The sequence below is a fragment of the Neophocaena asiaeorientalis genome, unplaced genomic scaffold (assembly GCF_003031525.2).
Source record: "Neophocaena asiaeorientalis asiaeorientalis breed wild unplaced genomic scaffold, Neophocaena_asiaeorientalis_V1.1 scaffold130, whole genome shotgun sequence".
Lineage (NCBI taxonomy): Eukaryota > Metazoa > Chordata > Mammalia > Artiodactyla > Phocoenidae > Neophocaena > Neophocaena asiaeorientalis.
The window spans coordinates 3,617,151-3,644,460 of NW_020173397.1; the positions used below are offsets into that span (position 1 = coordinate 3,617,151).

General features: G+C 39.7%; 1 protein-coding gene across 1 annotated transcript in view; it reads right to left on the reverse strand.

The window, feature by feature from the left end:
* CNTN4 (contactin 4) overlaps nucleotides 1-27,310 on the reverse strand; it is a 482,944-nt gene that overhangs the window by 18,338 nt on the left and 437,296 nt on the right. The window contains exons 12-14 of the mRNA XM_024747094.1: nucleotides 9,705-9,880; nucleotides 4,838-4,958; nucleotides 652-810 (exon numbers count right to left, since the gene is read on the reverse strand). Coding sequence (XP_024602862.1) covers nucleotides 652-810; nucleotides 4,838-4,958; nucleotides 9,705-9,880 — 456 coding nt within the window. The remainder of the gene's footprint in view (nucleotides 1-651; nucleotides 811-4,837; nucleotides 4,959-9,704; nucleotides 9,881-27,310) is intronic.

Genomic DNA, 27,310 nt, shown 5'->3' on the forward strand with positions numbered 1-27,310 from the left:
TGTAACTTGCTTGCAATAACTACTTGTTTGTCCACATTTTCCTCAAACGAAACCTAAATAAAATAACAAAATGAGTCAATTTGGAGGTATAGACAGCAGCAGGGATGGTACGGCCAACACATGTATTCTTTAGTTTTACAAAATCTCCTGCCTCTTCATGCCCAAATATAGCCATCTAAAAAAATGGGCAGCAAGTCAAGAGGCTCCACGCGGCCCTTAGATACGGGTTTCTTGAAAGCAGTGTACAAACTTTACAAAGACTGTGATTAAACAGTAACATAATCCACTGCTTTTCAAAGTGCCCCACTCGTGGTACACATATGATTTTAGGCAATGCACAGATGATGCATTTTATTTTTATAACTAATGTATTTTAAAATGTGTGTCAAAAATATAACACAACAGACCTACTATCATTGCAGACTTATTGCTTAGAACAAATTAACAAACAAACAAATATGAATCAATAGAAAGAAAAATATCAAATAGTATACTGGTTGAGGTATAGGAAACACTGCCATAAAGTCTCATCTGTAGCTGTGTCCGAATGAGAACCTAGACGCCTCTCGGCTTCCGCCACAGAGCTGTGTCCATTCTGCTGAGTTTCAGAAGCCCCTGTGAGACACCAGCACCAGGCATCCAACATGGTACCTGTATTAACTGCTTGCCAGCCCACGGAGAACGGAGTCCTGGCTTGAATGACATACATGGTGATGGGGCTGTGGCTGTCAGGCCCGGGTCTCCAGGAGAGCTGAGCAGTGGTGTCTGTAATTTCATCTATGGCCACAGCCTCTGGGGGGCCTGGAGGACCTGAGAAAAAGAGCAAGACCCTCAGAAGTTGAGCAGAGTGTTCAAATGTCCAAGGATGGGACCACTTTGTTGAATGGGGCGCTGACCTATTCAACCTTTGATTCATCCACCCACAGATTCATCACTTGTCAATTACTTTTTGGATAGCTATTAGGAGCCTGGCTTTCTTCTAGGCTCTGAAACTACAGAGATGAGCGAGACATGGCCTGGCCCTTCCTTCCACGGCTTCACAATATAATAGGAAAAACCAGGAGGTATACAAAGAATTACAATAGGATATTTGTTCTAGATGTCAAGAGAGAATATTGGGGTACCACCAGGGCCCAAATTCATTAATCCATCCATCATATATTACACGTTCCTACTATGGGTTGGACACTGTTATCTGGGTAAGTGAAGATTGGAGCCTCCTGGAAATGGTCACTTCTACCCCTGATGATGTGAGCGAAGGTGACTTTAGAACTTTGGGGGTCTCAGTGCTGCTCTGTACATTCCAGCTGCATTGGAATGTCCACGTAAAATGCCAACACACACTTGCGTGCCAGGGAACTGCTGTGAAAGTGGCCTGTGTGCACGAGCCCCAAGACTGTGCCTTCTTCAAAGCGATTTCAAAATCGGGTTGAGAGTCGAAGGACCACATTGGCAGTTTCTGTAAGTTTCACACCTGTATCTTCCTCCTTCTGCTCTGGATGTGCATTGTTTCTGCCATTGTACTTAGACCATTGAAACGGGAGGAAATCAGTTTTAAATGAAGGCTTGTAAATCATAAAGAAACAGACGGCTGGAAAGTGGTTGGTAAGCAAACACAAAAATAACAGCAGAGCCAGAGCAAAGACTCAAAGCTGTCCTTGATTCCAACATGAAACGCTCTTAGCAGGCGGTTAAAGGCATTTCTAACAAGTGACTACCCAGGCAGAGAAGGTGACTGTGAGGGACACATAACGACACAGTTTGTGTCCATTAGACAGGAGGAAGGAGATCTTCCTGGGAGGGATGGGCTGAGGCCCAGGACAGCAATCACATGTTCTTCCAAAATACTACGGGGCCATGGCGCAGGGGCAGGGAAGAAAGAGACCTTTCACAGAGTGCTGAGAAGTTAATGGCAATTTCTGGAAGTAACACTTTGTTCTGGGACTCACTTCCGTACCCTTTAAGTGATGCCCTAAATTTCTCTTTCCTTTTTTAAAGATCATTTCTTATAGACCCACAGATGAGACTAAATTTATCTTCTCCCTCCTACTCCTGAATGAAAGGTCTGCAAGTCGGTATGCTGGCACTGATTAATTTTCCATGGTGACATTTCAGCATGTCAGTCTAATGCCACCCAGATAGAACTGAGGTAACCTCTGGTCTTCAGGACTCTTATTAATCAGAGGAAAGTCCAGAAGACAATATAATCTTTTTTTTTTTTTTTCTCACCAGCTTTCTCATCCTAGCATTCCCATCCTTTCTTAAAATAGATGCTCCTTCCATGGCCTTTAGAATCAAAGTACAACAAGGAGAAAAGTGTTCCTCTCCACATTCCTCAGTGAATTAAATTGATAGAGGAAGATCTGAGCCCACTGTTGGCAACTAGGATGAAGGACATGAAGGGGTGGCATGAAGTTGGCCACGGGGGGTAAGATGGTACTTTCACAGCACGGTTTGCTGTTTGTTACGTCCCTGCTACCAGCCCCACCCAAGTGTAGATATGCTACACCCTGCAGAATGTTTACCACCTTTGTTTTGGGGAAGTTGGGTCTCTCTTTCAAAATGACAAAATGAGCAAATGTTTATCCTCTGAGCAAAGTGGTAACATGGTCTGGGGCTCAAACAGTTTGTGTCACAGGCAACAGCAGAGGGAATGCAGGTGTTACACCTGCATCCCTGTTTCTTTCTCAGGGAAGGGTGGCCTTTCTAGCTGCTGTTCGAGTGCTCTAGATTAAATAAAGTGGATATCAGAGAATCAAGGAAGCCAGAGACAAGACTCCAAGCTTTACTAGTTTCAGACACAAAAATCTCTTACAGGTCAGTGCAACGCATACCAGCCTTGCCTCTGCAACACGCAGAAAAGCTGAAAGGGCAGAGCTAGGAGGAGGTAAAACAAAAGATGATGGTTTAAAATGGCATATTAATTTATTGGCTTTATTAACTGATCAGGCTAGATGTTCTTTTAGACCGCATTTGCAAATTCCTCTTGGTATTTCATGTTATTTTCTGTGAAATGAAGTATACAATATCATTTAAGAAATTCAACTATTACTAATTTAAATATTTATTAGTCTAATTTATTGGTGTTTAAACTGCTGATCTGAACACTATCCTAATGAAATAGAGGATACATTTTCAACAACAGAATTCTTTTGGTCCCCAGTGGGAGAGCAGACCAGCTCTGGTGTATTTTAAAGTGGAAATAAACCCGGTCCTGTAGGTTATACTGTGGGTAGCTCTACCCAAGTTGGAAGTTCTTTCTCTTCTCTGGCCCTTATTCCTTCCATTATAGAAAGGTTTTTAAGGCGATTTAAAGGGGAACCAAAGCAGACCTGATGGAAAAGCTATTTTTCTTATCCTCTCTTGACAATCAGTTTGAGTTGCTAACTTCCACACACCTCCCCCCTCATGTTATGCCCACAGGATATGGCAACACTTTTTGTGGCTTCCAATAATATCTTATTCTCTGTGTACTCAGATTCATCCTGCCTCCAAATCTGACACCTCCTGTATTTGTTTGCTTGCACTCAAAATTCTGCTGGCCAAAGATTCCTAAACACCAATAGTTAGGGTTCGAATGAAGGAGATGCTGGCTAAGAGATTATTTGGATGTTCTGATTTGGCTTTACATTTAACTTTAGCAAACCCCTGAGCTTGCATCAGTTTGATTCTGGCATGTACACTGGTTCACAAAGACTTGAACTTTAATTAAAAAAATCGTTCTTAAAAGTCCACTTACTGTGCCTTTAAACATTGGTTTGTTGAGGCTCAGCCAAGTCATTCACAGCCATTTGGATGAAGTTAGGCCATGTCTGTCATATGCAAGAGAATCTCACCAATGTCAGTTTTGACATCAACTTCCTGCTTATTGACTATATCCCAGGCAGGAACTATTTCCTTCTAAAGCCATATTTTAGAAACTGGACAGAAGTATTAACTTTAGGGGAAAACAAATGGGAAAAACTGGTGATGACTTTACTTAAGCCACCGTTACATCAGTGACCTAACTCACTACAGTAAGTCCCTTACATGAGAATGAGTTCCATTCTGAGAGCGAGTTCGTAAGTCCAATTTGTTCCTAAATCCAACAAAGTTAGCCGAGGTACCCAACTAACGCAGTCAGCTATATAGTACTGTACTGTGATAGGTTTACAATACTTTTCACACAAATAATACATAAAAAACAAACATAAAAAATAAAGAAAACATTTTTAATCTTACATACAGTACCTTGAAAATTACAGTAGTACAACAGCTGGCCTACAGGGGCTGGCATCAAGTCAACATGCAAGAAGAGTTACTGACTGCAGGAAGGAGAGGAAGTGGGAGATGGTAGAGTTGAAAGATTGTCAACAACGGAAGATGGAGGGCAAGCTGCAATTTCACTCACGCCTGACGTTGATGGAACGCAAGTTTGCATCTTTGAAAGTCTGCAACTTGAAGGTTCGTATTTAGGGGACTTACTGTAATTTGGTTGAGCCCAGATGAAACAGCAAAAGGCACAGTTTCATCCTTCTTTAAGCTGTTTGCTTTTCTTAATCTAAAGTTATTCTGTTCTAGTTATTCTGGTGTTGAACTCCAACACTATCAATCAGAGTACTGGGAGCATTTATAGGAGTTATTTTCAGTACAGAGTAACTGAGTTTGCTCTGCACTTTCTGATCCCCTACGAGAAACAGCTGCACACAAGACTTCTGTAGACTCTCAACCACTGTTTACAATGTTTACCTTCTATCGTCTTTTCCCCTGTAATTCTAAACCACTGAGGTTTTTAGAACTCTGTGCAGGAGCAGATATCACAAGTATATTTTAAGAACAAAACCCAAAATTCCCATACCTCTCACAATCAGGTCAGCAGCGGCAGACAGCTTGTCTACACTTGTCTGGACCATGCAGACGTATTTCCCAGCATGCTTCAGCTGGATGTTCCGGATCATCAAATCACCAGCTGAATCCTGCTGATAAAGTAGGGGAAAGTGGCTACAATTACTTTTTAATGAGCTCTAAATACCATTATCACATGAAGGACACTGTAACTAATGGATTTATTTTACACTGGCTGATGAAAACATTAGTGATGCAAGCCATGGCCTATTAAAAATATGTGAGCCTGCCTGAGAGATAACAAGAGCAACATCTTCAGAACACACCTAGGACAAGACCTCAGGTGTCTGGCTTCTCTGTGTCTCTGGAGCAGTTTGCCATCCACGCTGGAAGCACTTAAACTTACGTAATAAAGCAGCTGCTGACCTAGTCCTGTGGGTTTCTTCAGATACGCCCTCAGCCTACAGCCTTCGCTGGCACTGCAGTACTTGGGAACTCTTTATTTGGAAAGGGGAGGCAAGCCCACATTTGGAAGCATCTGTTATTTTACTGCACAACCCTGTCTTATAGGCATCATTCTGACTGCTCCCAGGTTTGAATTAATGAATTATGAGGACCAGACTCTCCAAGGAAATCTTGCATCACCTAGTGTGGAACAGTGCTAATTTGTTTTCCAATGCCAAATGTATGTTTGATCAGCAGATGAATAGGGCTAATTACATCCCGGTACGGATGTCTATGTGCCCTAGAAATATTTCTACATCATTCACCAGCACGGGACTTTTAATACATGTGAGGAGATGCCTCCACAGGCCATCACAAAGCTGGCATTTCAACTGAAGAACACTGCTACACCTTGGAGTTCGGTTTCAGAGCTCTGTTCATCAAAAACTTGGAGAACAACTGCTTGAGCAAGCGAACACCCAAGGGTTCAGAGTCAGGAAGCTATGCTTATTTCTAAACCTTGATGGATGACAAGATAACATAGGTTATTTTGGCCCTCTTGTTATGCTTCTAAATGACAATAATATTGGATAATACTTAATGGTACTTAATATCTGGCAGGCATATATTACACCAAATACTGACATGTCCTGTGAGGTAGGTACTTTTATTATCCCTACTTTACAGATGAAGAAGCTCAAGCACAAAGAGGTTATTCGTCTTGCCTAGAGTCACCTAGCTGATCAGTGGCAGAACCAGAATGTGAGCCCACACGGTTTCAGGCTCCAGTTCCTACTCGTTACCAGACTGCTGTACTATCAGCTGGAAAGATCTAATTCTCATTCTAAATGTGTACTTAGTTTTCCTCCTTGGTTTCAGTACAGCATATTACATATTTACCCACAGCAATGAAAGACACAGAACTGCCAATAGCTGTAAACAGGATTAGAAGAAAGGCAAAAGCATATCGTCAAGAGAGAGCTGAAGTTTGGGGACTTAGTTGTCTGGGGCTGATCCCTGCTGTGTGACTTCCTGTGAGTCTCTTAATGTCTCTGGGCCTTAGTTTATTGACCTGTGAAAGAAGGATGCATTGCCTACCGTGCTAGCTTGTGAGAATCAAATGAGATTTTATGTGTATGTGAAATCCTGAAAACTGTGAAGCACAGGGTAAATTTAAACTAGTATTACGGATGGCTACGATCAGTTTTCCTTGTGAAACAATTATGTCAAAGACCTTAATCTAATTCAAGGAGAGCTGTGAATTTTTTTTTTAAACCTGAAATCTATATTTCATTTATAACACTTGGGTTCTCATCCAGATTCTACTATTTACTAATCAAGTCTTATAATTGCTAGTAAAATAGGGTAATTGCTACCATATTTCACAGAGATTCTGTGAGGATTAAGAGCTGATATATATGCAAATGCTTGATAAATGATTAGGCACTTTGCAAATATAAGTTATCATCATCATCGTGATTATTAATACTACTTTACCTAAGACATTTCATGCGCTAGGACTTTGAACAGAGGCTTAAACAAAAAATATGCCTCACAAGGGGGTATGTGCAGGGAAAGTGGGAAGTCGTAGTGGTTTAAAGGAAATGGCTACACTATCTCAATAATTTGTTTTATTCAACAAGGGCTTGAAGGTCAAAGAAACCAGTTGTAGCCAGCAGATTTCAGCACAGCAATCCATTAACAGAATTTTATGACTGTGTGGTTTGGAGTGTGCTCTCCTTATTTGCAGATTTTGACCAGATTTGTGTTTTTAACGTAAAAGTGAAACAAAGAAAAAAATAAACTCGGGATTGAGGTATGAGTCTCACAGAAGGAGACTCCAGTAACTTTCTCTTTCCCTTCAAAGTCATACAGACCAAACTGTTTACTGAGATCTACATTTATGTTCCTACCAAAGAGAACAAAACAGCACTGCTGTCTGCTCTGTTCCTGACCGAACACTCAAAGCCGCTCAGAGGACAATGAAATAATAACTCTTCCGAACACTGCAATAGGTCGGCTCTCCCAAACATCGTCTGTACCACACTGACACAGGAAGCAGAAACTGAGAAATGGGCTTGACTGCAGAATTGCTTCCTTACCTCTTCTGTTATCCAGCGCTAACCCTATAGACACTTATTACCCTGGTGGCTAACACGCTTAGCTCTCACAATTTGTAGTGCTGTCCCGCATTTTGCAGTTACTTCTTAGCAATGGTTGATTGGTGCTAGTACTGGTATCACAAGAGAGACAAACACTTCCCATACAAAAGGCTAATGAGAGTGATTCCATGGACAGAGGTCTCAACAAAAGGCGGTCGCTAGTGCTTGACTCCATCACGGGTATCTCCATCTGTGCCTCAGCCCTGGCTGACGTGCAGCCCGTCCAGCATGAAGTGCATATCTGTCTGATTGGCAGGACATCTATTTTGATTGCCCAAGCATCTGTTCTGATTGGTTGGTGCCTGTGCCATTCTGAGAGATAATATTTTTATTTTTTATTACCTCTTATGCCCAAGACATTTATTTTAGTCTGAAAACAAATAGTCTGCTTAATCTATGAAGGTTTTCTCAGTATATATGCTTATTTTATTAGAATTAATGTTACCCTCCTTCAATGAATACAACCGTTAATGTTTCTCACATACTTCTTTTGTGCTAGGCATTGCGCTATGTAGTTTTCTAGACCTGAAGGTATTTAATATCCTCAATGCCCTTGTGAAGTAGTTAATATCACTCTCACTTGGGCAGAGTTATTAGGCTGAACCGTATCAAAGTGGTTCAGAATGGTTAATAATGGCAATTTCATCCAGCCTTCCTCAACCAGGACTCCAAGAGAGAATTACTAACGACTCGAGCCATCCACTGACGTAATGAATTAACTTCTGTCTCGTGCATCTAAAATGGTACCAGTTGTATACGGTCCTTGGGAGAGTTGAGAAAATAGTTACTCAGATCATTTTTGGTGTTCTGTAATTCAGTGGAGAGGTACTGTTTGACAAAGGCAGCGAGAATGTAAATAAGAGGAATAGCATTATCTTTGAGAGGAACATAGGCCCTCCACATATCGTACGGATAATTTGTAAGCCTTAGCCCATTTATTCCCAACATAAGGGATGGGGGTAAGATGAGGTGAGTAAATCCGATTCCTGTGGGAGCATGAGGGATGGGAGGGCTTTTCAACACAGACTCATGCTTACATGCTGCTGTCTTTGATTGGACTCCTCCATGATAATAGCAGCCAGAATGAACCTGTTTTTTTTTTTTTAATTTTTATTGGACTACAGTTGATTTACAATGTTGTGTTAGTTTCAGGTGTACAGCACAGTGAATCAGTTATACATACATATATCCACTCTTTTTCAGATTCTCTTCCCATACAGGTCATTACAGAGTATTGAGTAGAGTTCCCTGTGCTATTCAATAGGTCCTTATCAGTTATCTACTTTACGTACAGTAGTGTGTATATGTCAATCCCAATCTCCCAATTTATCCCCCCATCCCCCGAATCTTCATGGCTAATAGGAGAGTAGGGCTATGTTAGGGCAGAACAAGGGCAGAACAATTTTTTTTTAAAGATTTTTTTGATGTGGACCATTTTTAAAGTCTTTATTGAATTTGTTACAATATTGCTTCTGTTTTTTTTTATGTTTTGGTTTTTTTGGCCGTGAAGCATGTGGGATCTTAGCTTCCCGACCAGGGATTGAACCCGCACCCCCTGCATTGGATGGTAAAGTCTTAACCACTGGACCTTCAGGGAAGTCCCAAGGGCAGAAAAATTATTTTTGAGAATGATTGTGATAGATTCAAACTGTTTCCAGAGTTAACCTCTTATTAGTGTAAGAGTTCAATGATACTATTTTATGGAAAGTAAGGCATTTTGAAAATTCAACGATTAGAATTCAAATTATCTGGAGATACTAAATAATCTGATCAGACTTTCAGATTCGAGAAAGAGAGTCCTAACCTCACAATGGTAAGTCTTCTACAAGAGCCAAAGGGTGTTTAAACAGCAGCCTAAAAGCATCTGAGTAAACTGTCCTTAAGCTATTTTCTTCATCAGGTTCAATGGCATATGGTACAGTATGGGGCAGAGAACTTGGGATTTGAAGTTTGAAGCTGCTTTCTGCAATTTAGTAGCAGTGAGGGCCAGGCAAGCCATATAGCTCCCATTAGCCTCAGTTTTCTCATTCATACCCAGTAATGAATAACTAACCTGTAGGGTTAAGGATGATGAGGATTAAGAAAAGGCATGGCCTATAGGTGGCTCAATGAGCAGGGCTGCAATCATCACTCAAAAAGGAGCAGATATTAACCAAGAGTTTTCGGAAATAAGGTGTTTGAACAAAAGTTAGTCTAAACGACTCATCTGAGTCCGTTTTGAGACCTTTAATTGCTGATTGCATTTCCTGAGGATAGTTTGATATTAATACTTACCCCTCCGACTCTTTCAAAGTGGTCCCCGTCTTTGTCAAAGTCTATCAGGTGTCCATTAAATGACCAAGTAAACATGATGTTTAGCGAGTGATCGTGGGTTACCTGGCATGGCAGAACGATACTTTCTCCAACAGTGACATCCATACTGGAAGGGGGTACCATTACCCTTGTTGGATCTGGAGAGTGAAAACAAAGCAAAACAACAAAGCCTGTGAGCTGGTGTGGAAATAAAACGTAGAATCCAAGTGCAGGATGAAATACTAAGGAGTTTTGCTTTATTTTGTCTTAGTCTGTGCCCGGCAAACCTTAGTCATCTGGGAAGCTCAGAGTCGGGCCAGGAGGTCATTTTTAATATGAAAAGATGAAAACACTTATTACGTGAACCTTCACAGAGCAGCAGAACTCAGCTGGGGAGCACTGGGGTTAGCTCTCTTAAGACACTTATGGAAGGGCCTACTGCTGGCAGACTGCTCTGAAATTATCTCTTCAAAAAGGTTTTTAGATCTCCCCAGTTTCACTAGAAAGCAATACTACAGCTGAGTGCAAACAGGAAAATCCATGTTAATTTGAAGTTTGTTGGGGTTTTTTCCTATTATAAAAGTGATACATGTTTAGTATAGGGAATTTAGAAAATTCAGGGAATTTGAAAGAAGGGACCAAAACAAAACAAAACAAAATCCTACTCAGTTTCTGACTGTCCAGATAAAACCCCTATTTTCATTTTAGTATAATTTCCTCCTGTCTTTTGGATTCATAATTTTTCGGTTGTCTTGTTTTGCATTATTGTAAACATGCTACACATGTGATTTTCCTTTTTTCTCTACTTAATATAGGCTTATACCTTTATCCACATATTTTTATAATCTGCATAATATGCTGTTAATAGTTTCAATCACTTTGAAACTAGTAAACATTTTAGCAAATTTTATTACAATTATAAATAATGCTGTAATGAGCATCACTGACAACATTATATGTATATATAACTTCTTTTTATTGAACAATAGTTGATTTACAATGTTGTGTTAGTTTCTGCTGTACAGCAAAGTGATTCAGCTATACATATATATATACATTCTTTTTCAGATTCTTTTCCACTATAGGTTATTACAAGATATGGAATATAGTTCCCTGTGCTATACAGTAGGTCCTTGTTTATTTTATATACACAGTAGTGTGTATCAGTTCCTCCCAAACTCCTAACGTAGCTCCCGCCTTCCCCTTCGGTAACCATAAGATTGTTTTCTATGGCTGTGAGTCTTTCTGCTTTGTAAATAAGTTCATTTGTATCATTTTTTTAGATTCCACATATCAATGATATAGTAATATTTGTCTTTCTCTGTCTGACTTTACTCATGTATTACTTTTTTTTTTTTTTTTTGCGGTACGCGGGGCTTTCACTGTTGTGGCCTCTCCGGAGCAACAGGCTCTGGCCGCGCAGGCTCAGCGGCCATGGCTCACGGGCGCAGCCGCTCCGCGGCATGTGGGATCTTCCCGGACTGGGGCACGAACCCGTGTCCCCTGCATCGGCAGGCAGACTCTCAACCACTGCGCCACCAGGGAAGCCCCATGTATTACTTCTTTAAAATAAGGACTACTAATTCATTTTAAAATTCACCCTTTACATTACAGTTTTAATTGGGAACAGAAAGGACTTGCTTAGCCAAGAGAGTTTATAAACTCTAAAACTACATTCACACATAGGGAGTCTCTTATTTCTCACTGAAATAGGCTTTCATAAATGGTGTCAGAGAATAAAATGGTGAAAAGCAATTTGAGTTAAATAAAAAGGTCATATAAGTGCCTAAGGAATAAAATTATGAATTCAGCCATATTCCAGAAATTTCTCTGTACAAGTCAAACAAAACCAACCAAACAAACCATAATAAAGAAGACAAGTCAAAAGCAAACAAAAACAATATAAAAACAATGGTTAATCCCCTTCAACATTCACAGGATTGTGTTTCACACGCTGTGTGGCACATAAACATTTACTGAATGTAGCTCTTAGATTAAAATCTCAGCTGAGAATTTTGTAATGGAGTCTCATAGAAGACTTTTGATTGGTGTTTTTTTCCAACAACCCACCCACTAAAATTTCCTCTTTAAAGAGAGTATTTAAAACAGTTTTTCTACCCTTTTATCCAACTGTGGAAAGCAAACATCTCAGGTTGTTAAAAAAGGAAAGCCTGTGTCCATAAATAGATTATAATCTAGTGGAGGGACATACTTTTGCTGTTTTCTGAAAATAGGTAAAGCTCATGATGAGTGGACTGGTGTGCTTTTAGTCACTGCTGAACGAATGATGTCCATGAAATGAGAAGTGAAAAACAGGTACTCCTAGCTAAGAGGTAATGGGAGACAAAACTGTTTGTTTCAAAACCTGAGGCTTTTTGCAAGTCACATAATCAAAATATACTCCATTGGTTAACTGACCCACAGGAAAAGATACAAACTGAGATTTTTTTAAATGAGCGAAGGAGTTGAGAGCAAATCACCTTAGTATAATGCTAAGCAGAAAATCTAGGAATAGCTCCATTTGACTTAACATGTCATTTATCATTTTTTAATTTAAATTTTCACCTATAAAATGAAGATTGGAACATATAATTCCTGGAAAAAATGATATATGTCTGTGGTTTGTATTTGGCAAGATGTCACCTTATTCTATTTTAAATAGCTGTCCACTGATTTCACAATTTAGATTTTCATTTTAATGTACCTTCATTCATTTGTTGATCTATCTACCAAGCACTCATTAGGTGTTATAAGGATAACAGTGCCCTAGTACCAAGAAAGATATAAAAAACTTATTTGTAAAAACTAATCGAGCCCCTCACATTCTAGATACCATGTTACACGCTTGACAAGGATTGCTTCATTTATTCTCAACAAATACGTAGTATTATCGGCTATTTAACAGATGCGGGAAACTGATACCTAAGGGTGGTTGAGGAATTATCTATTGTGCTAAGCTGACTCCCTTCATTTAGCTGAAAACATGATCTCCATTCACAAATCATCCATGCAACAAGGCTAAGGGCATAATATGGCAATTTGCACTCTTGATTATGTGTAGTCAGCTGAGGATATGTAAATGCAGAAGAAATTCAAAGAAGGCCATGGGGTGAAGATGGTTTCAGAGGGCTTCACTGCAAGAGTAATCAAGTTACTGCCTTAGACAGGTAAAAAGAAGTGATGATTTTATGCCTAAAATGCTGGCTCTAGCTATAAGCTTACACATCACACTGATGAGTGCAGAGTCAAATGTCCACGTTCAGGTCCTTAAAAATGTCTTGCAGTTGGCACCTACCCTAAAGCCTAGAGTCATATACAATTCCGGCTGACATTTTTAATTGACATTTGTTTCCTAAATAAATGTTCATCCCTTTATGCACATGTAGCTGTCTGGGACAGATTTTATTACTGGTGAACTCAGTTGCCTGTTAACCAAGGACCAGAGAAGTGCTCTAAATCAAGGATTATGCTGGCACAGTTGCTGTGCTGACAGCTGCTAATTCATTACCTTAGCACTTGTCACCAATTCACATTTTGAGCCCTGAAGTACCAAGAATCAATGCAAAGGAAGACAAGCACTGTACACACACCAGAGAGGTCTCCTTGGCACTAGAGAAGATTAAACTAAAGAGGTTCCAAACCTCATTAGCTACTTGGTTTTCTCAAATTGTATGCTTGTTCAGTACTCCTGCTTTCTGTGTTATGAATTCTGATGCTTTATACTTGATGAATTTCTTGCAATTTGAATACAAACACTGTACACAAATAAACAGATGGCTTCTTCAAAACAAAACTGTCTCCCCTCCTTTGGTTTTAATTCATTAAGATCAGGAAGAACCTATATTTACGACTTCTGTTCTGAAGAGTCACTCCAGCTATTGTTCTGTGCACAGAACTCTCAAAGGCAATTAGAACTCAAGATGTGAATTGATGTCTGGGTTTGGATGTAATTAAATAGCAACAATAAATAGGACCAACAACACTCCTAAACTTTCTAGCTTGTGGTTGGTTCATCCCACAGAGAATGATAAATTTAGAACTGCAGAGGATTGATGCTCAAAATAGAAATATAAATATATACATATATATTTACCAAGCGCTTAACTTTCCTAGAGTAAAAAAAAAATCTTTTATGCTTTATAGTGTTTTCTATAATATCAAGAGGTCAGAAAGTAAACTATGCTTTGCTCTAAAGGTCAAAACAACCATGGGAAGGGGATTTAATTATTAAGCACTCTGTTAATGATTAGGTCAACAACTAGATGCATAATTTCTTACATTAACAATGAAATATCAGAAAGGGAATGTAAAAAACAATACCTTTTAAAATCATATCAAAAAAATGCCTAAGAATAAACCTGACCAAGGAGGTGAAAGACTTATATGCTGAGAACTATAAAACATTAATGAAGGAAATTAAAGAGAATTCAAAGAAATGGAAAGATATCCCATGCTTTTAGATTGGAAGAATTAATTTTGTTAAAATGGCAATACTACCCAAAGCAATCTACAGATTTAATGTGATCCCCATCAAATTACCCATGACATTCTGCACAGAACTAGAACAAGTAATCCAAAAATTTATATGGAACCATAAAAGACCCAGAATTGCCAAAGCAATCCTGAGGAAAAAAATAAAGCAGGAGGCATAACTCTCTCAGACTTCAGACAATACTACAAAGCTACAGTAATCAAAACAGTGTGGTATTGGTATAAAAACAGACATATAGATCAATGGAAGAGAATAGAGAGCCCAGAAATAAACCCACACACCTACGGTCAATTAATCTTTCACAAAGGAGGCAAGACTATAAAATGGGATAAAGACAGACTCTTCCACAAGTGGTGCTGGAAGAGTTGAACAACTGCATGTACATCAGTGAAGTTAGAACACACCCTCACACCATGCACAAAAATAAACTCAAAATGGCTTAAAGACTTAAACATAAGACATGATACCATAAAACTCCTAGGAGAGAGCATAGGCAAAACATTCTCTGACATAAATTGTACCAATGTTTTCTTAGGTCAGTCTCCAAAGGCAATAGAAACAAAAATAAACAAATGGGACCTAGTCAAACTTATAAGCTTTTGCACAGCAAAGGAAACCATAAAAAACAAAACAAAAACAAAACAAAGCAAAAAACAAAACAAAAAAAAAAAAAGAAAAAACCTACAGAATGGGAGAAAATATTTGCAAGTGATGTGACCAACAAGGGATTAATCTCCAAAATATACAAATAGCTCATACAACTCAACAACAGAAAAACAAACAACCTGATTGAAAAATGGGCATAAGACCTTAACAGACATTTCTCCAAAGAAGACACACAGATGGCCAGAGGCACATGAAAAGATGCTCAGCGTCACTAATTATTAGAGAAATGCAAATCAAAACTACAATAAGGTATCACCTCACACCAGTCAGAATGGCCATCATTAAAAAATCTACAAATAAGAAATGCTGGAGAGGGTGTGGAGAAAAGGGAACCCTCCTACACTGTTGGTGTGAATGTAAGTTGATGCAGCCACTATGGAGAGCAGTATGCAGGTTCCTCGGGAAACTAGAAATACCATATGATCCAACAATCTTACTCCTGGGCATATACACGGACAAAACTATAATTCAGAAGGATACATGCACCCCTATATTCATAGCAGCACGATTTCCACTCCATCGACATGAGATAAAGTGTGGAGTATATATCATACTACATGAAGTAAGTCAGAAAGAGAAAGACAAATACCACATGATATCACTTATATGTGGAATCTGAAATATGGCACAAATGAACCTATCTACAAAACAGAAACAGAATCACGGACATAGAGAACAGACCTGTGGTTGTCAAGGGGCAGTGGGGAGGGAGAGGGATGGAGTGGGAGTTTGCAGGTGGTAGATGCAAACTATTACATTTAGAATGGATAAACAACAAGGTCCTACTGTATAGCACAGGACACTATAACTAATCTCCTGGGATAAACCATAATGGAAAAGAATATTAAAAAATGTATATATGTGTATAACTGAGTCACTTTGCTGTACAGCAGAGACTGGCAAAACATTGTAAATCAACTATACTTCAATTAAAAAATGTAAAAAAAACCCTCACATACATTTAAAGCATGTAATAAAAAATGTGGACTCTAACATCTTAATGTTTTTTGTAATCTCTTAAATTTAGAGGTTTTTTTTTTAAAGAAAATTATCTCTCTTATTGAAGAAACACTTTATGTTCACTGTACTTTCTTTTCCTATTAATTTTAGCTAAAATTTAATGTTTAATTTTCATTTTTGTGTTTTCTGCTTTGCTCAGATTGCTCAAGGACAACATATATACTTTTATAAAAACAATTATTTTTCTTAAAAGTAATCTGGCTGCACATATTCCAAGATGTTAACATTGATCAATTCTGAGGAGCAGGAAAAAAAAAAAAAAACAATTAGATGTATAAGTTGTAACATATTACTCAAGTCATATTATATTCTGACTTTCACTGTTGGAAGAAAAGCTTTCTGATTTCAGGCTTTTGTTATCTGTAACAACAAGTGCCTGTAGTTTATGGGATAAGAATTCCATTTTGATGTTGCTTGCCTTTTATTACATCAACCCTTCCATTTCAATTTATAATTTCTTTACCTTTCCCTCACAGTGCCAAGCTATTCACTTGGTGCCTATCAAGGAAAGTGTTTTAAATGTGTGTTTTAGTCATCTTCATTCATGGGAGGTATACATCTCCTTTTGTTAGTGAATTTCTTAACTGTAATGGTTTTGATGACGCCTCACAGTCAGGTTGTGTCTTCTTTTTTACATTAAATTTTGTAGGGAAACTTTAAAAAATGGGATCCTTCAAAAACAAGAGTTAGTGAAAGAGCTGACAGTCAACTCACCTCAAATGACACCAAGGGGGATTGGATAGAGAACTATTTTTTTTTTTTGTGGTACGCGGGCCCCTCACTGTCGTGGCCTCTCCCGTTGCGGAGCACAGGCTCCGGACGCACAGGCTCAGCGGCCATGGCTCCCGGGCCCAGCCGCTCTGCGGCATGTGGGATCTTCCCGGACCGGGGCACGAACCCGTGTCCCCTGCATCGGCAGGCGGACTCTCAACCACTGCGCCACCAGGGGAGCCCGAGAACTATTTTTAGTAGTCGTTAAAGGCCACAACAAAGACAGTTGATTAATGATCACAATCAACCTGGAGGGAGAATCTCTAGGGATGAATTTAAGCTCTCTCTGGTTGGTCATATTTTTTTTTTTAATAAAAACAAAACCAGTGCTGGATGTACTATTTTTCAGCGATTTTGCATAAAACACATATAAAAAAGGGATGCCCTACCCATGAGATGATACTCAAAATTCCCAGTGATTTCAAGCTGGACCGGTTCTTTATTTTAGGATGAGATCTAGTAGGGGTAAAGCAAAAAGCTACACTTATAAAATCAACTACATAGGTTCAGGCTGGGGGAAAAACTGGGTTGGCAGTTCACATGGAAAACACTTGAGCATTCCAGTCTCAACATGGCCCATGCTGCTGCCAAAGAAAGCTAATGCAATCTTAGGCTGCATTTAATAGCATGTGGTATTCCATCTTAGAGAGGTAAAAATCCCATTATATTCTTCATTAATGAGACCACAGCTTACTAGGAACATCCTTTGGATTCACTGACAGATTAGTCCACCTAGGTTAGTGAAGGAGCTAATAAATCTATAACAGTTAAAAAAAATGAAAATGTTTGACAGGAGTAAGAGAAATGAGAGGAGACATGAGACTGGTCTGCAAATATGTGACGGGGTTATAGGCAGAAGATGAATTGAGCTTATTTTGTGTTGTCCCAAAGTAGAAAGCAACAGTACGTACAAAGAGGCACAGTTTGGCTCTACATAAAAGAGAACTTTCCAAATAATCTGATCTTATCAACAGGAAAATGGACTGCCTCAGGAGAACATGCATCACTATTTCTAGAAGTATTCAAGTGGAGGTGGGCTCCATCAGAGAGGGTGTGTCAGGAGACACTGAAAGCCAGCCAGGGTAGATGAAGCCTGTTATTTCTCCTAAGAGTGTATGAATCCAAACCACTTTCCCAACGCTTTCCTGACTACTCTCCTCACGGGTGATCCTTTCCTTGTGTAAAGCTTGTCAGCATTAACTGTCCTATTTCTTCAACATTAAGCTTGAGCACTGTTGTGGAATCTCACTGACATATATCCCGTTTCTCCCTTGTAATCACGTTCCTGGGGGTCGGGGACCACATCTTACACTTTTATAAACCCCCGTGCCTCGCTCTGTCCCTACTCATGAGAGTCGGTTAAAGATTAATTGGGTGATGACCCATGAATGGTATGGTGACTAACCAAAGTAGGGACTTGAACCTTGACATGCTGTACATTGGGAAGCTGTTGTGCTGTATTTCTTATTATTTATCCTGACTTGAATTGACTACTGAACAGAAAAAAGTAGCTACCTAAGGGCTCAATCACTGTGCAAACTCTGACCCTTTGTCTGTGCTCATTGCTGATTTCTGCCTCCAAGGCCACACTTAGAATTTTTTTCTTGCTTTTAGAAAATAATTCATTTGAAAAGTAATTTATTTAAAAAATAATATATTTCGAAATAATTTCAAACTTTTAGAAAAGTAGCCAGAAAAGTACAAGGAACTCACCTTCGCACAGACCCCTCCACTGTTAATATTTTATTACATTTGCTTATTTCCTGTTCTTTCTTATATATAATAAAGATATGTAATATATATATGGTATTATCTATAATTTATATTTACTTATTATCATTAGTCTTTTTCTGAACCTTTTGAGAGCAACTACAGACATGCTATCTAATGGGTAGACATGCTACCCTTAAACATTCCAGTGTGTATTTCCCCAAACAAGAACACTTTCTTAACAACCAGCACAAAATCCTCCGAATAAGGAAATCAACCCTGGCACATCATCACTATGCAATTCAGGTCCCATTCAAAATTTGCTAACTTTCTCAATAATGTCTCTTTATCTTTTGGTCCAGGACCTTACCCAGGAATAAATGTTGCAATTAATTGTCATGTTTCTTTAAACTCCTTCAAGTTAGAACATTTCTTCAGTCTTTCCCTATCTTTCAGATCCTTGACAGCTTTAAAGAGAACAGACCTTACATCTTATAGGATGACTCTCAACCTGGATTCATCGGATGTTTCCTCAGGACCTGATTTAGGTCTGTATTCTCAGCAGGAACAACACTGAAATGCTGTGCGGTACCTTCAAAGTGTGTCAAATCAGGAGCTGTGTGATGTGATGTGAACTCACCTCAACACTGACCAATGGCCATGATAACTCTAATCACGGGTCATGCTGGCGTCTGCCTGCCTTCTCTACTTTGTATTTAGCATTTCCCCCCTTGCAACTGATTAGCATTTTGTGGGGAGGTATTCCAAAATCACACCAATATTTTGATGCTCATCAAACCTCCACCTCCCAGCCTTAGGATCCACTGAAGACTCCTGCCTGAAGCAACCACCTCTCCGATGCTGCAAAATGGCAAATCTCCATCATTTCTTCTACATATACTAGATGACATTCTACTTTAAAAAAGAGCTTTCCTGGGACTTCCCTGGCGGTCCAGGGATTAGGACTCCGCAATTCCACTGCAGAATGAATATAGAGAATGTATCACTTTACTAAAATTGAAACACTCTGAGTTCCGCATTTCACACCTGGGTGAAAATTTAAGTCAAGACATTTATAAAATACCTAAGGCATTACTGAAAATTAATTAAGCTTTTGGAGAATAATTCATTATTAAATAGAATAAAATTTAAACCTAAATTGTCCAACAATAGATGAATGGATAAAGAAGATGTGGTATGTATTTACAGTGGAATATTACTCAGCCATAAAAAGGAATAAAATTGGGTCATGTGTAGATATGTGGATGAACCTGGAGTATGTCATACAGAGTGAAGTAAGCCAGAAAGAGAAAAACAAATACCCTATACTAATGCATATATGTGGAATCTACAAAAATGGTACAGATGAACCTATTTGTAGGGCAGGAATAGAGACGTAGATGAAGAGAACAGACATGTGGACACAGTGGGGAGAGGGGAGGGTGGGACAAACTGGGAGATTAGGTTTGACATAAATACTCTACTATGTGTAAAATAGATAGCTAGTGGGAACCTGTTGTATAGCACAGGGAGCTCAGCTCAGTGCTCTGTGACCGCCTAGATGGGTGGGATGGGGGGAGTGGGAGGGAGGTCCAAGAGTGAGGGGATATAGGTGTACATATAGCTGATTCACTTCATTGTACAGCAGAAACTAACACAACACTGTAAAGCCATTTTACTCCAATAAAAAAAAATAATAAATAAACAAACAACAGAGATTTAAGGCCAAAAAAAAGGCATTACTTAAAATTAATTAAGCTTATTAAATAGAATAAAATTGACTAATATTCTAATTATTCTTCTCTGCTAGGTCATTTGGCTCTACATTTGAGAGCAGCTATCAAAACAAAACAACAGCATAGCTTCCGGTTTGTTCTTTTTCTCTGACTTCTTAGAAATCCATTCTGTCAGGGAGTCAGGTAGGAAGCAGGGAAGGATGGGGTAGGTAAGGTTATCCTTGAGAAATCTACACTACTTAGTTAAAAGTCCTTTTCAGATTGCTCCATTATTGCAACTTTTGAGAGTGTGAATTCTTCTCTTTGTTGTATTTGCCAACTATCTCTTATGGTGGCAGACTTCCTCACTGTCTTTTTTTTTCTTTCCTCTGGTTGTGGCGAGCGGGGACTGCTCTTGGTTGCGGTGCAGGGGCTTCTCATTGTGGTAGCTTCCCCTGTTGCAAAGCACGGGACCTAGGTGCACGGACTCAGCAGTTGTGGTGCACGGGCTCAGTAGTTGTGGTGTATGGGCTTAGTTGCTCCGCGGCAATTGGGATCTTCCCGGACCAGGGCTCGAACCCGTGTCCCCTGCATTGGCAGGCGCATTCTTAACCACTGAGCCACCAGGGAAGTCCCCCCTCACTGTCCTTCTAATTTTGGTTTGGAAGTTCATCTTATAAGGGAGTTTCTCCCTCCTCATGAACATTCCTCCCTATGTGTGGTTGTAAAGCCCCGAAGAGGTTATGGGAAGGGTTTGCTGTTTACACCCCATGGTGGAGCAAAATATAGGGCAACCCGCCTTATATTGTACAGGCCTGGCTCTTGTTTCCTTAAGTGGCCTTGCTGCTCACTCTGACCATAAATAAATTCCCTTTAAAAGTTCTTAAATCTGAGAATTCCCTCTCCCCTACCCTGCCCCTGTTTCCTGGCAGGGAGCCAAGATCCAGGCCCTGACTTAAGGCTTAGGCAGCTTTACCTGCCCAAATACCTGGATGAAATAGAATATATTCAGTGTATAATCATCTAGATAATATCAGGCATCTATGTATTTGGTATTTGTTTCCAAGTCTCCATATTGGTTATAATTACTACTCTTTTGGAAATCTTTTAGACACTTGATTTCTTTTAGACTTTTACTTTTCACTTAGATTTGTTTTGTACTGAGCAGCTAGGCCTGTGAAATGAGAATTTAGAAAATTTTAAGACAGACGGAGGCCAATTCTCTTTGTTGATCTTACCTCTCTTTTTGTTAACACAATTTAAATCTGATTTTGTTGAGTGAAAAAGTGAAGGGCCCAGTTGAAAAAAACCCAATGATTTTATCTTGGCTGAAGACAAGGAAACCTTCCCATTTTTGGTGGTGGAAAAACCATAGCGATGGCATAGGGCACTTCAACGAGTCAAGGTTTTCAAGCAATCCATGCCAAGAAGCACTGCCATGTAGTATTGTGACCTGGTTCTTTGAACAACTTGTGCACCTTGACAAACAACACTGGAAGAAAACATAAGGCCCCAGTCGGATTGAGCAGAAACCGGAGCCTTCTGTAAAGCAATTTACAAATCACCCCTGAGCAGAATGCTTACGGATCTATTTTCAAGGACTAGGGAAAAAACACAAAGCAGAGCTGTTTAATAAGCCTGACTGCCACAAATGGAAGCTGCTACGCGCGAGTCAATTGAGGGTGGCCAGGTATAGGTACTTGGGAAACAAGCAGTCAAATGATAAACTTATTAGATTTGCCTGGTCAAAATGTGTAGCGTAAAGCACCTACTTAATTATACAGACTGCTCTCACGCCACCCGGCTGCCTTTCAGGCTTCCAAGTCAGTGACAGTGATTAATAATGACTTTCTGTTTTGTCTTGTTTTGTTTTAAATAACCAAATTATCATTTATCTTAAAATCATTCATGGTCATCTTGGTTGCTCTTTTTTTACCTGCCACCGGGGCAAGCCAACCTCCTGGGTTTGGATTTGTGCAGTGTTTTAGAAGCAAGATTCTCAGTTGGGATGTCTTTCTAAATGGAAAGAATTGCCTGCAGGTGTGTAAGTGTCCACTATGAATAAGAATATTCTGTAAGCAAACTAGAAGCCATCACAGAGGTAGAGCAGGATATGCTAAATTTGCCCTCTCATGTTTTCTTGGTGAAGCTTTCTTTAAGATTTAAAAGGAATGATCTAAACAGACTATTAGAAAAGACTATTCTCATTGACAAATTAAATAAATTGCATCTTCAAGTCAAGATATAATTAACATTAATTACTCTATGACATTTTTGGGACTGTGATTGAAGATGAAAAAGAATGATAAATGGGAGTTACAGGTATCTTTTAACCATGGAGAAACATTTTCATTACATAATAATTAGAATTTTTCTTTTTGAGATGGAGGGATTACAGGCCTGTTGTTTTGTAGCTACTACACATGAGTGACTCTCCCTTATGAGTCATTGGGTAAAAATTTACAAAGAAATCCCATTAGTGTCAGTGAAAAAAAGTAAATCCCATCGCATGCCGTGCGTAAGAATGGCGTAATGAGGTCTTTGCCGATTAAAGGAATATATAATTGTACTTGATGGGCATCTGGCTGTATCTACCGATACAAGGTAAGAGAATATTTACCTAAACTACAAAAGAAGTGAAACGTACATCAGGAGGCAAGGGCAACGACTTCCACAGACAATGCATTCCACTGTCATTATATGCAAAATAACAACTAGTGCCCCATTCTTGCAGTTTGCTACACGGGGAAGAATTAGGATCTGGTCAGTAGGGGGTGCCAAAACCACAGCAGAAGGAAAAAGCATTGCGCCTTGCTGTTTATCTGGCTCCTGTCAGCAATTTTCTACGTGTTTTCAAATTCCTCCACTTAAGAACTCTGCAACTTGGAAAAGAGGCAATAATTCTCATACTCTAAAGTGGTATTTCTTCGTTTGCCTACCAATGTAAGAGAAGGTCACCGAGGAGTATATGAAGCTTAAAAAAGAAGGTATGACTATCTTTGTGGACATGACTAGGCCCCTCCCTCTATGTGGTGCAGGAAGGATTGATGTGTAAAGCTTTCTGCACAACAGAATCAAACAAGCCACCCACCCTAGCACCTGGGCCACTACTGACTAGCTTGTCTGGAGGCTTGTCCATAATTCTAAGTGAACTTTTTCCTGAAACCCTTCAGGATGGACAACTATTAATAGCTCCCAGGTCCCTTCAACTGCTGAGATCTCCTGTGTGCACGGCAGGTAAGACACCCTGAGTTGAGCTAACAGGTTCCTCTCCCTGTTGCACTGCCTGCTTCAGAGTGTGACCTGTATACACATTCCATGAAATTTAAAGGAAGAAGAGGGAAAATGAGGACAGTCCTCAATGAAGATTTTGTTACTGCTCTTCACTGGAGGAGAAACAGGCAACTAGCTGGGAAACACACCCCTGTCGGGAAGAACTCGTTTCTGGGGTAGATTTTGAGGGTCACTGCACATTTAGTTCAATCTTCCACACCAGAGAGAGGGAAACTTTTCTTTCTTTTGAGAGTTGCTGACCCAAAGAGGGAAAAAAAAAAAAAATCAGTTGAGGGTCAGCAAAGTAGAAAGCAACTTAATTTAGTTTATTTTCAGAGATGTTTACAACTTTTCATGTCTTTCCAACTAGGTACAGGGAACATGAAACTCTAAAGGTACATCAAATAATTTAAAACTTACATCTAATATCTATAAAGGATAGTGGAGATGAGGGCGAGTGGGAACGCAGGGAGATGGAGAAAAGATGAAAATACAGAGAAACAGCAAGAGAGACAGAGGTAGAGAGCGGCAGAGTCGCCTTCTCCACAAACACCAAAGAGACTCCACGCTGAATCAAGGACACAAACACCAAGAGGAAGGCACGCAGAGGCAAAAGAATTTTTGGGAAGTGAAATAGCAGTCCTGTGTGGAGCAACAAACATTCCATCCTTTGGTTTTTAGGCTGTCAACAGAGAAAACCTTTGTTGGGAAAGATGCAGCTTTGTAAATTTAGTCATTTACAGATAAGTTCTGGAGGGGAGCAAAATCTGCTACCCTGAACTGTGTCTCTTTGGCATGAAGATTAATTTAGGTCAATTCTTTTTAAGAAACAGAAGACTCACAAAGTCTTTTTTTTGTTTTTTGTTTTGGCTGCACTGTACGGCATGTGGGATCTTAGTTCCCTGACCAGGGATCAAACCTACGGCCCCTGCACAGGAAGTGTGGAGTCTTAACCACTGGACCACCAGGGAAGTCCCAGAAAATCTTTCTTTTTACCTCCACCTTAGCTGCCTACAGAATTTAGATAGAGTGCCTGTTTCCAGAACAGGGCCATCACCAGAAACATCTGCCAAGAATACGGGCTAGGTGTGGCAGGGGAAACTCGGCAGAGCCTAGAGATCAGAGCCGCTCTGTGTCCCGGTGTCTCTGCCTGGCCCAGCAAACATCTGTGTACCAAACATCTGCTTTTCCGTTTCCAGGTCCATTGCCCTCCTTCTCTTTGAGTCCCAAACCAGTACCCCCAACATCCTCTTTTGTTCTTACCTGAAGATGGTATTTAAAGTGAGGGTTTTGGCCATTTGGGGGAGTTATTCAGTTTTCCTGGGTCTCTCCCATGTATACCAATGGTTAAACTTTTGTTTGATTTTCCTCCTGCTAATCTGTCTCATGTCAACTTAATTCCTAGACCAGATGGAAGAACGTAAAAGTGTAGAGGAAAATGTCTTCCTTCCTGAAAGTTGCGTCTTGCTACTTGCACCTAAAGTGTGCTTGGAATTTAAGTCAGAGTTCTAGTTTGACCCAAAGTCCCACATTTTCTACATATTCATTGACCGTCCTCTACAATGACAACTGGGCTTTGCCGTGGTGATTACATGAAGCACTGCAGTGTTAATACCATCTAAATATACTGAGTCACGATCAGCATTAAAAATTGGTGAGATATTTTAGAAAGGGATTTATTAAGGGCAAAAAGAGAAATTGTTTTCTGGCTAGGTCTTGGTTAACTGAAAAAAAAATTAACTACTTCCTCATTCCAGAAACATGTTAATTACTTGAATTAAAACCAACAAACAAACCCCTTAAAAGTATATGTGTGTGTGCATGCGTTCAAATGTCCATTCTTCAAATCCTTTTAGACTTTACAGGAAATGTACTCATTTCCTATATCATCCATTAGAATCTAACAGCTCCTTTCTGGTAGGGAAGATAGTACGGCAAGACCCCAGCACAGGTTATAACAAATACAAACACATTATTTGTATGACTCGTGCCAAGTCCCGAGGGTGTCTCTCCGGGCTGTGGTGCAAAAGAGTGAACAGAGTTTTGCAAATTGCTGTAGCATCAAATAGACCAAAACTCACAGTGAGGTAAGTAAGAAAAATCAATTCATTCATTCATCCAAGCAAGCAAGATATATAAAGCACATGGCCCTTTACATTTGGAGATCATTCTACAGTTTACAAAACAGTTTCTCACCCATTTCCACAGCTCTCTTGAACCTTAACTTAGACTCCACTGGGAGTTATTTCTGTATTAGGTAGAAAAGCAAACAAGCTCACAGAGATCGTCTTGCATTTGGCCACTATACCAGGATACACTACTTTGCTTAACTCCAGAGAGGACCATTTCTGCAATGTTACCTCGTGCAAGACAGCAGCCAACAGAATGCCCTGTCATTTCTTCCCAGTCTGGAAGCTCCCAAACAATGCTGGGTGACCAGAATCAAGCTGGATGCTCATTTCACTGCAAATACGCCCAATCCCAGAGCTTGCCTCGGAAATGGCACCTGGGAGTTATTTCTCATGGAGTAAAATACCTTCTTTGAGTGATTCTTTGATGTTGACATAGGTTTGGCTAAAAATGTCAGCATGATAAAATGTATAAAACACTTTATTTAGTGCCTTAAAAATCTCGTTTCCAGGTTTGGCCATACATCAGTGATTAGGTATATAACCATCAAGAAGTCATTCGACATCTGAGCTGTAGGTTTCTCATCTGTAATTTCGAAGTGACGGTATTTGGCATCCCAGGATGACTATGAAATTCAAACTGGGTTAATGGATTTTCACATGCTTCATAAACAATAAAGTTCTACCTGAGTGTGAGATACTATTATTACCATTACTATTGATGCCGAAGATTTGCTTGGGAAATAAAGGAAAAGGAGAGACCTATTTTTAGGATAAAAAGAGGGTGACATTCTAAGGGAAAGAGCTCACTGTGGTAAGTCATAGTTCCAAGACAGCTGCTGGCTGCTTAATAAAAACCAGTGAAGATGACAGAGTAATTTCTGGTTCAAGCATGAATGCTCAAGTATAGGCGTTTATGTTCGATTGCCAGATGCTTCAAGCTAGCAGCTAAATCCAAAGACACCAAAGACACTCATGCAACGACAATATCCTGGCCTCTCACGTCAGAGCACTGCATACATAAATGCACATCCCAAAAGGAAAGGATGTCACTGGAAAATTACCCGGGAGGAAGAGTAATTGTGAAACTGAAGAGAAAGATGTCAAATTCCACAAGAATCATTAAACTACTGGTTAGAAAAGGAAGTAAAACATGAATAGGGAGGGACTCTCCTGGTGGTCCAGTGGTAAAGAATCCGCCTTCCAATGCAGGGGATGCGGGTTCGATCCCTGGTCAGGGGAACTAGGTTCTCACATGCCGTGGGGCAACTAAGCCCATGCGCCACAACTACTGAGCTCGTGTGCCTCAACTAGAGAGCCCGTGTGCCACAAACTACAGAGCCCACGTGCTCTGGAGCCCGCTCCACAACTAGAGAAGAGAAAACCCGCACGTCGCAACGAAAAGCCTGCACACGGCGATGAAAGATCCCACGTGTCGCAACTAAGACCCGACACAGCCAAAATAAAATAAAAAAATAAAAAATAAATAAATATTTAAAAAAACATGAAGAGAGAAAATGCAGCATCTATAGTACTGGGTGATAAAAAAGATAACACTGTTGTTTTCTAACGGTGAAGATGACCATCCTTCTCCATGCGGGAAGAGGCTACATTCATTTATGATTTTTGGAAAGACTTTTGGAAATCTGTCAACGGAAGATTTAATGTGGGTGATTTAACAGAAATTGTTAAAATGTTTACCTGTATTACTCTAACCATAAGTTAAGACTGTAGTGTATTTATTAAGGTGGTAAGTAATGTGTTAATGCAACCTTCCCCCTTTTGCTTTGCGGTTACCTGGTAAATAATTTA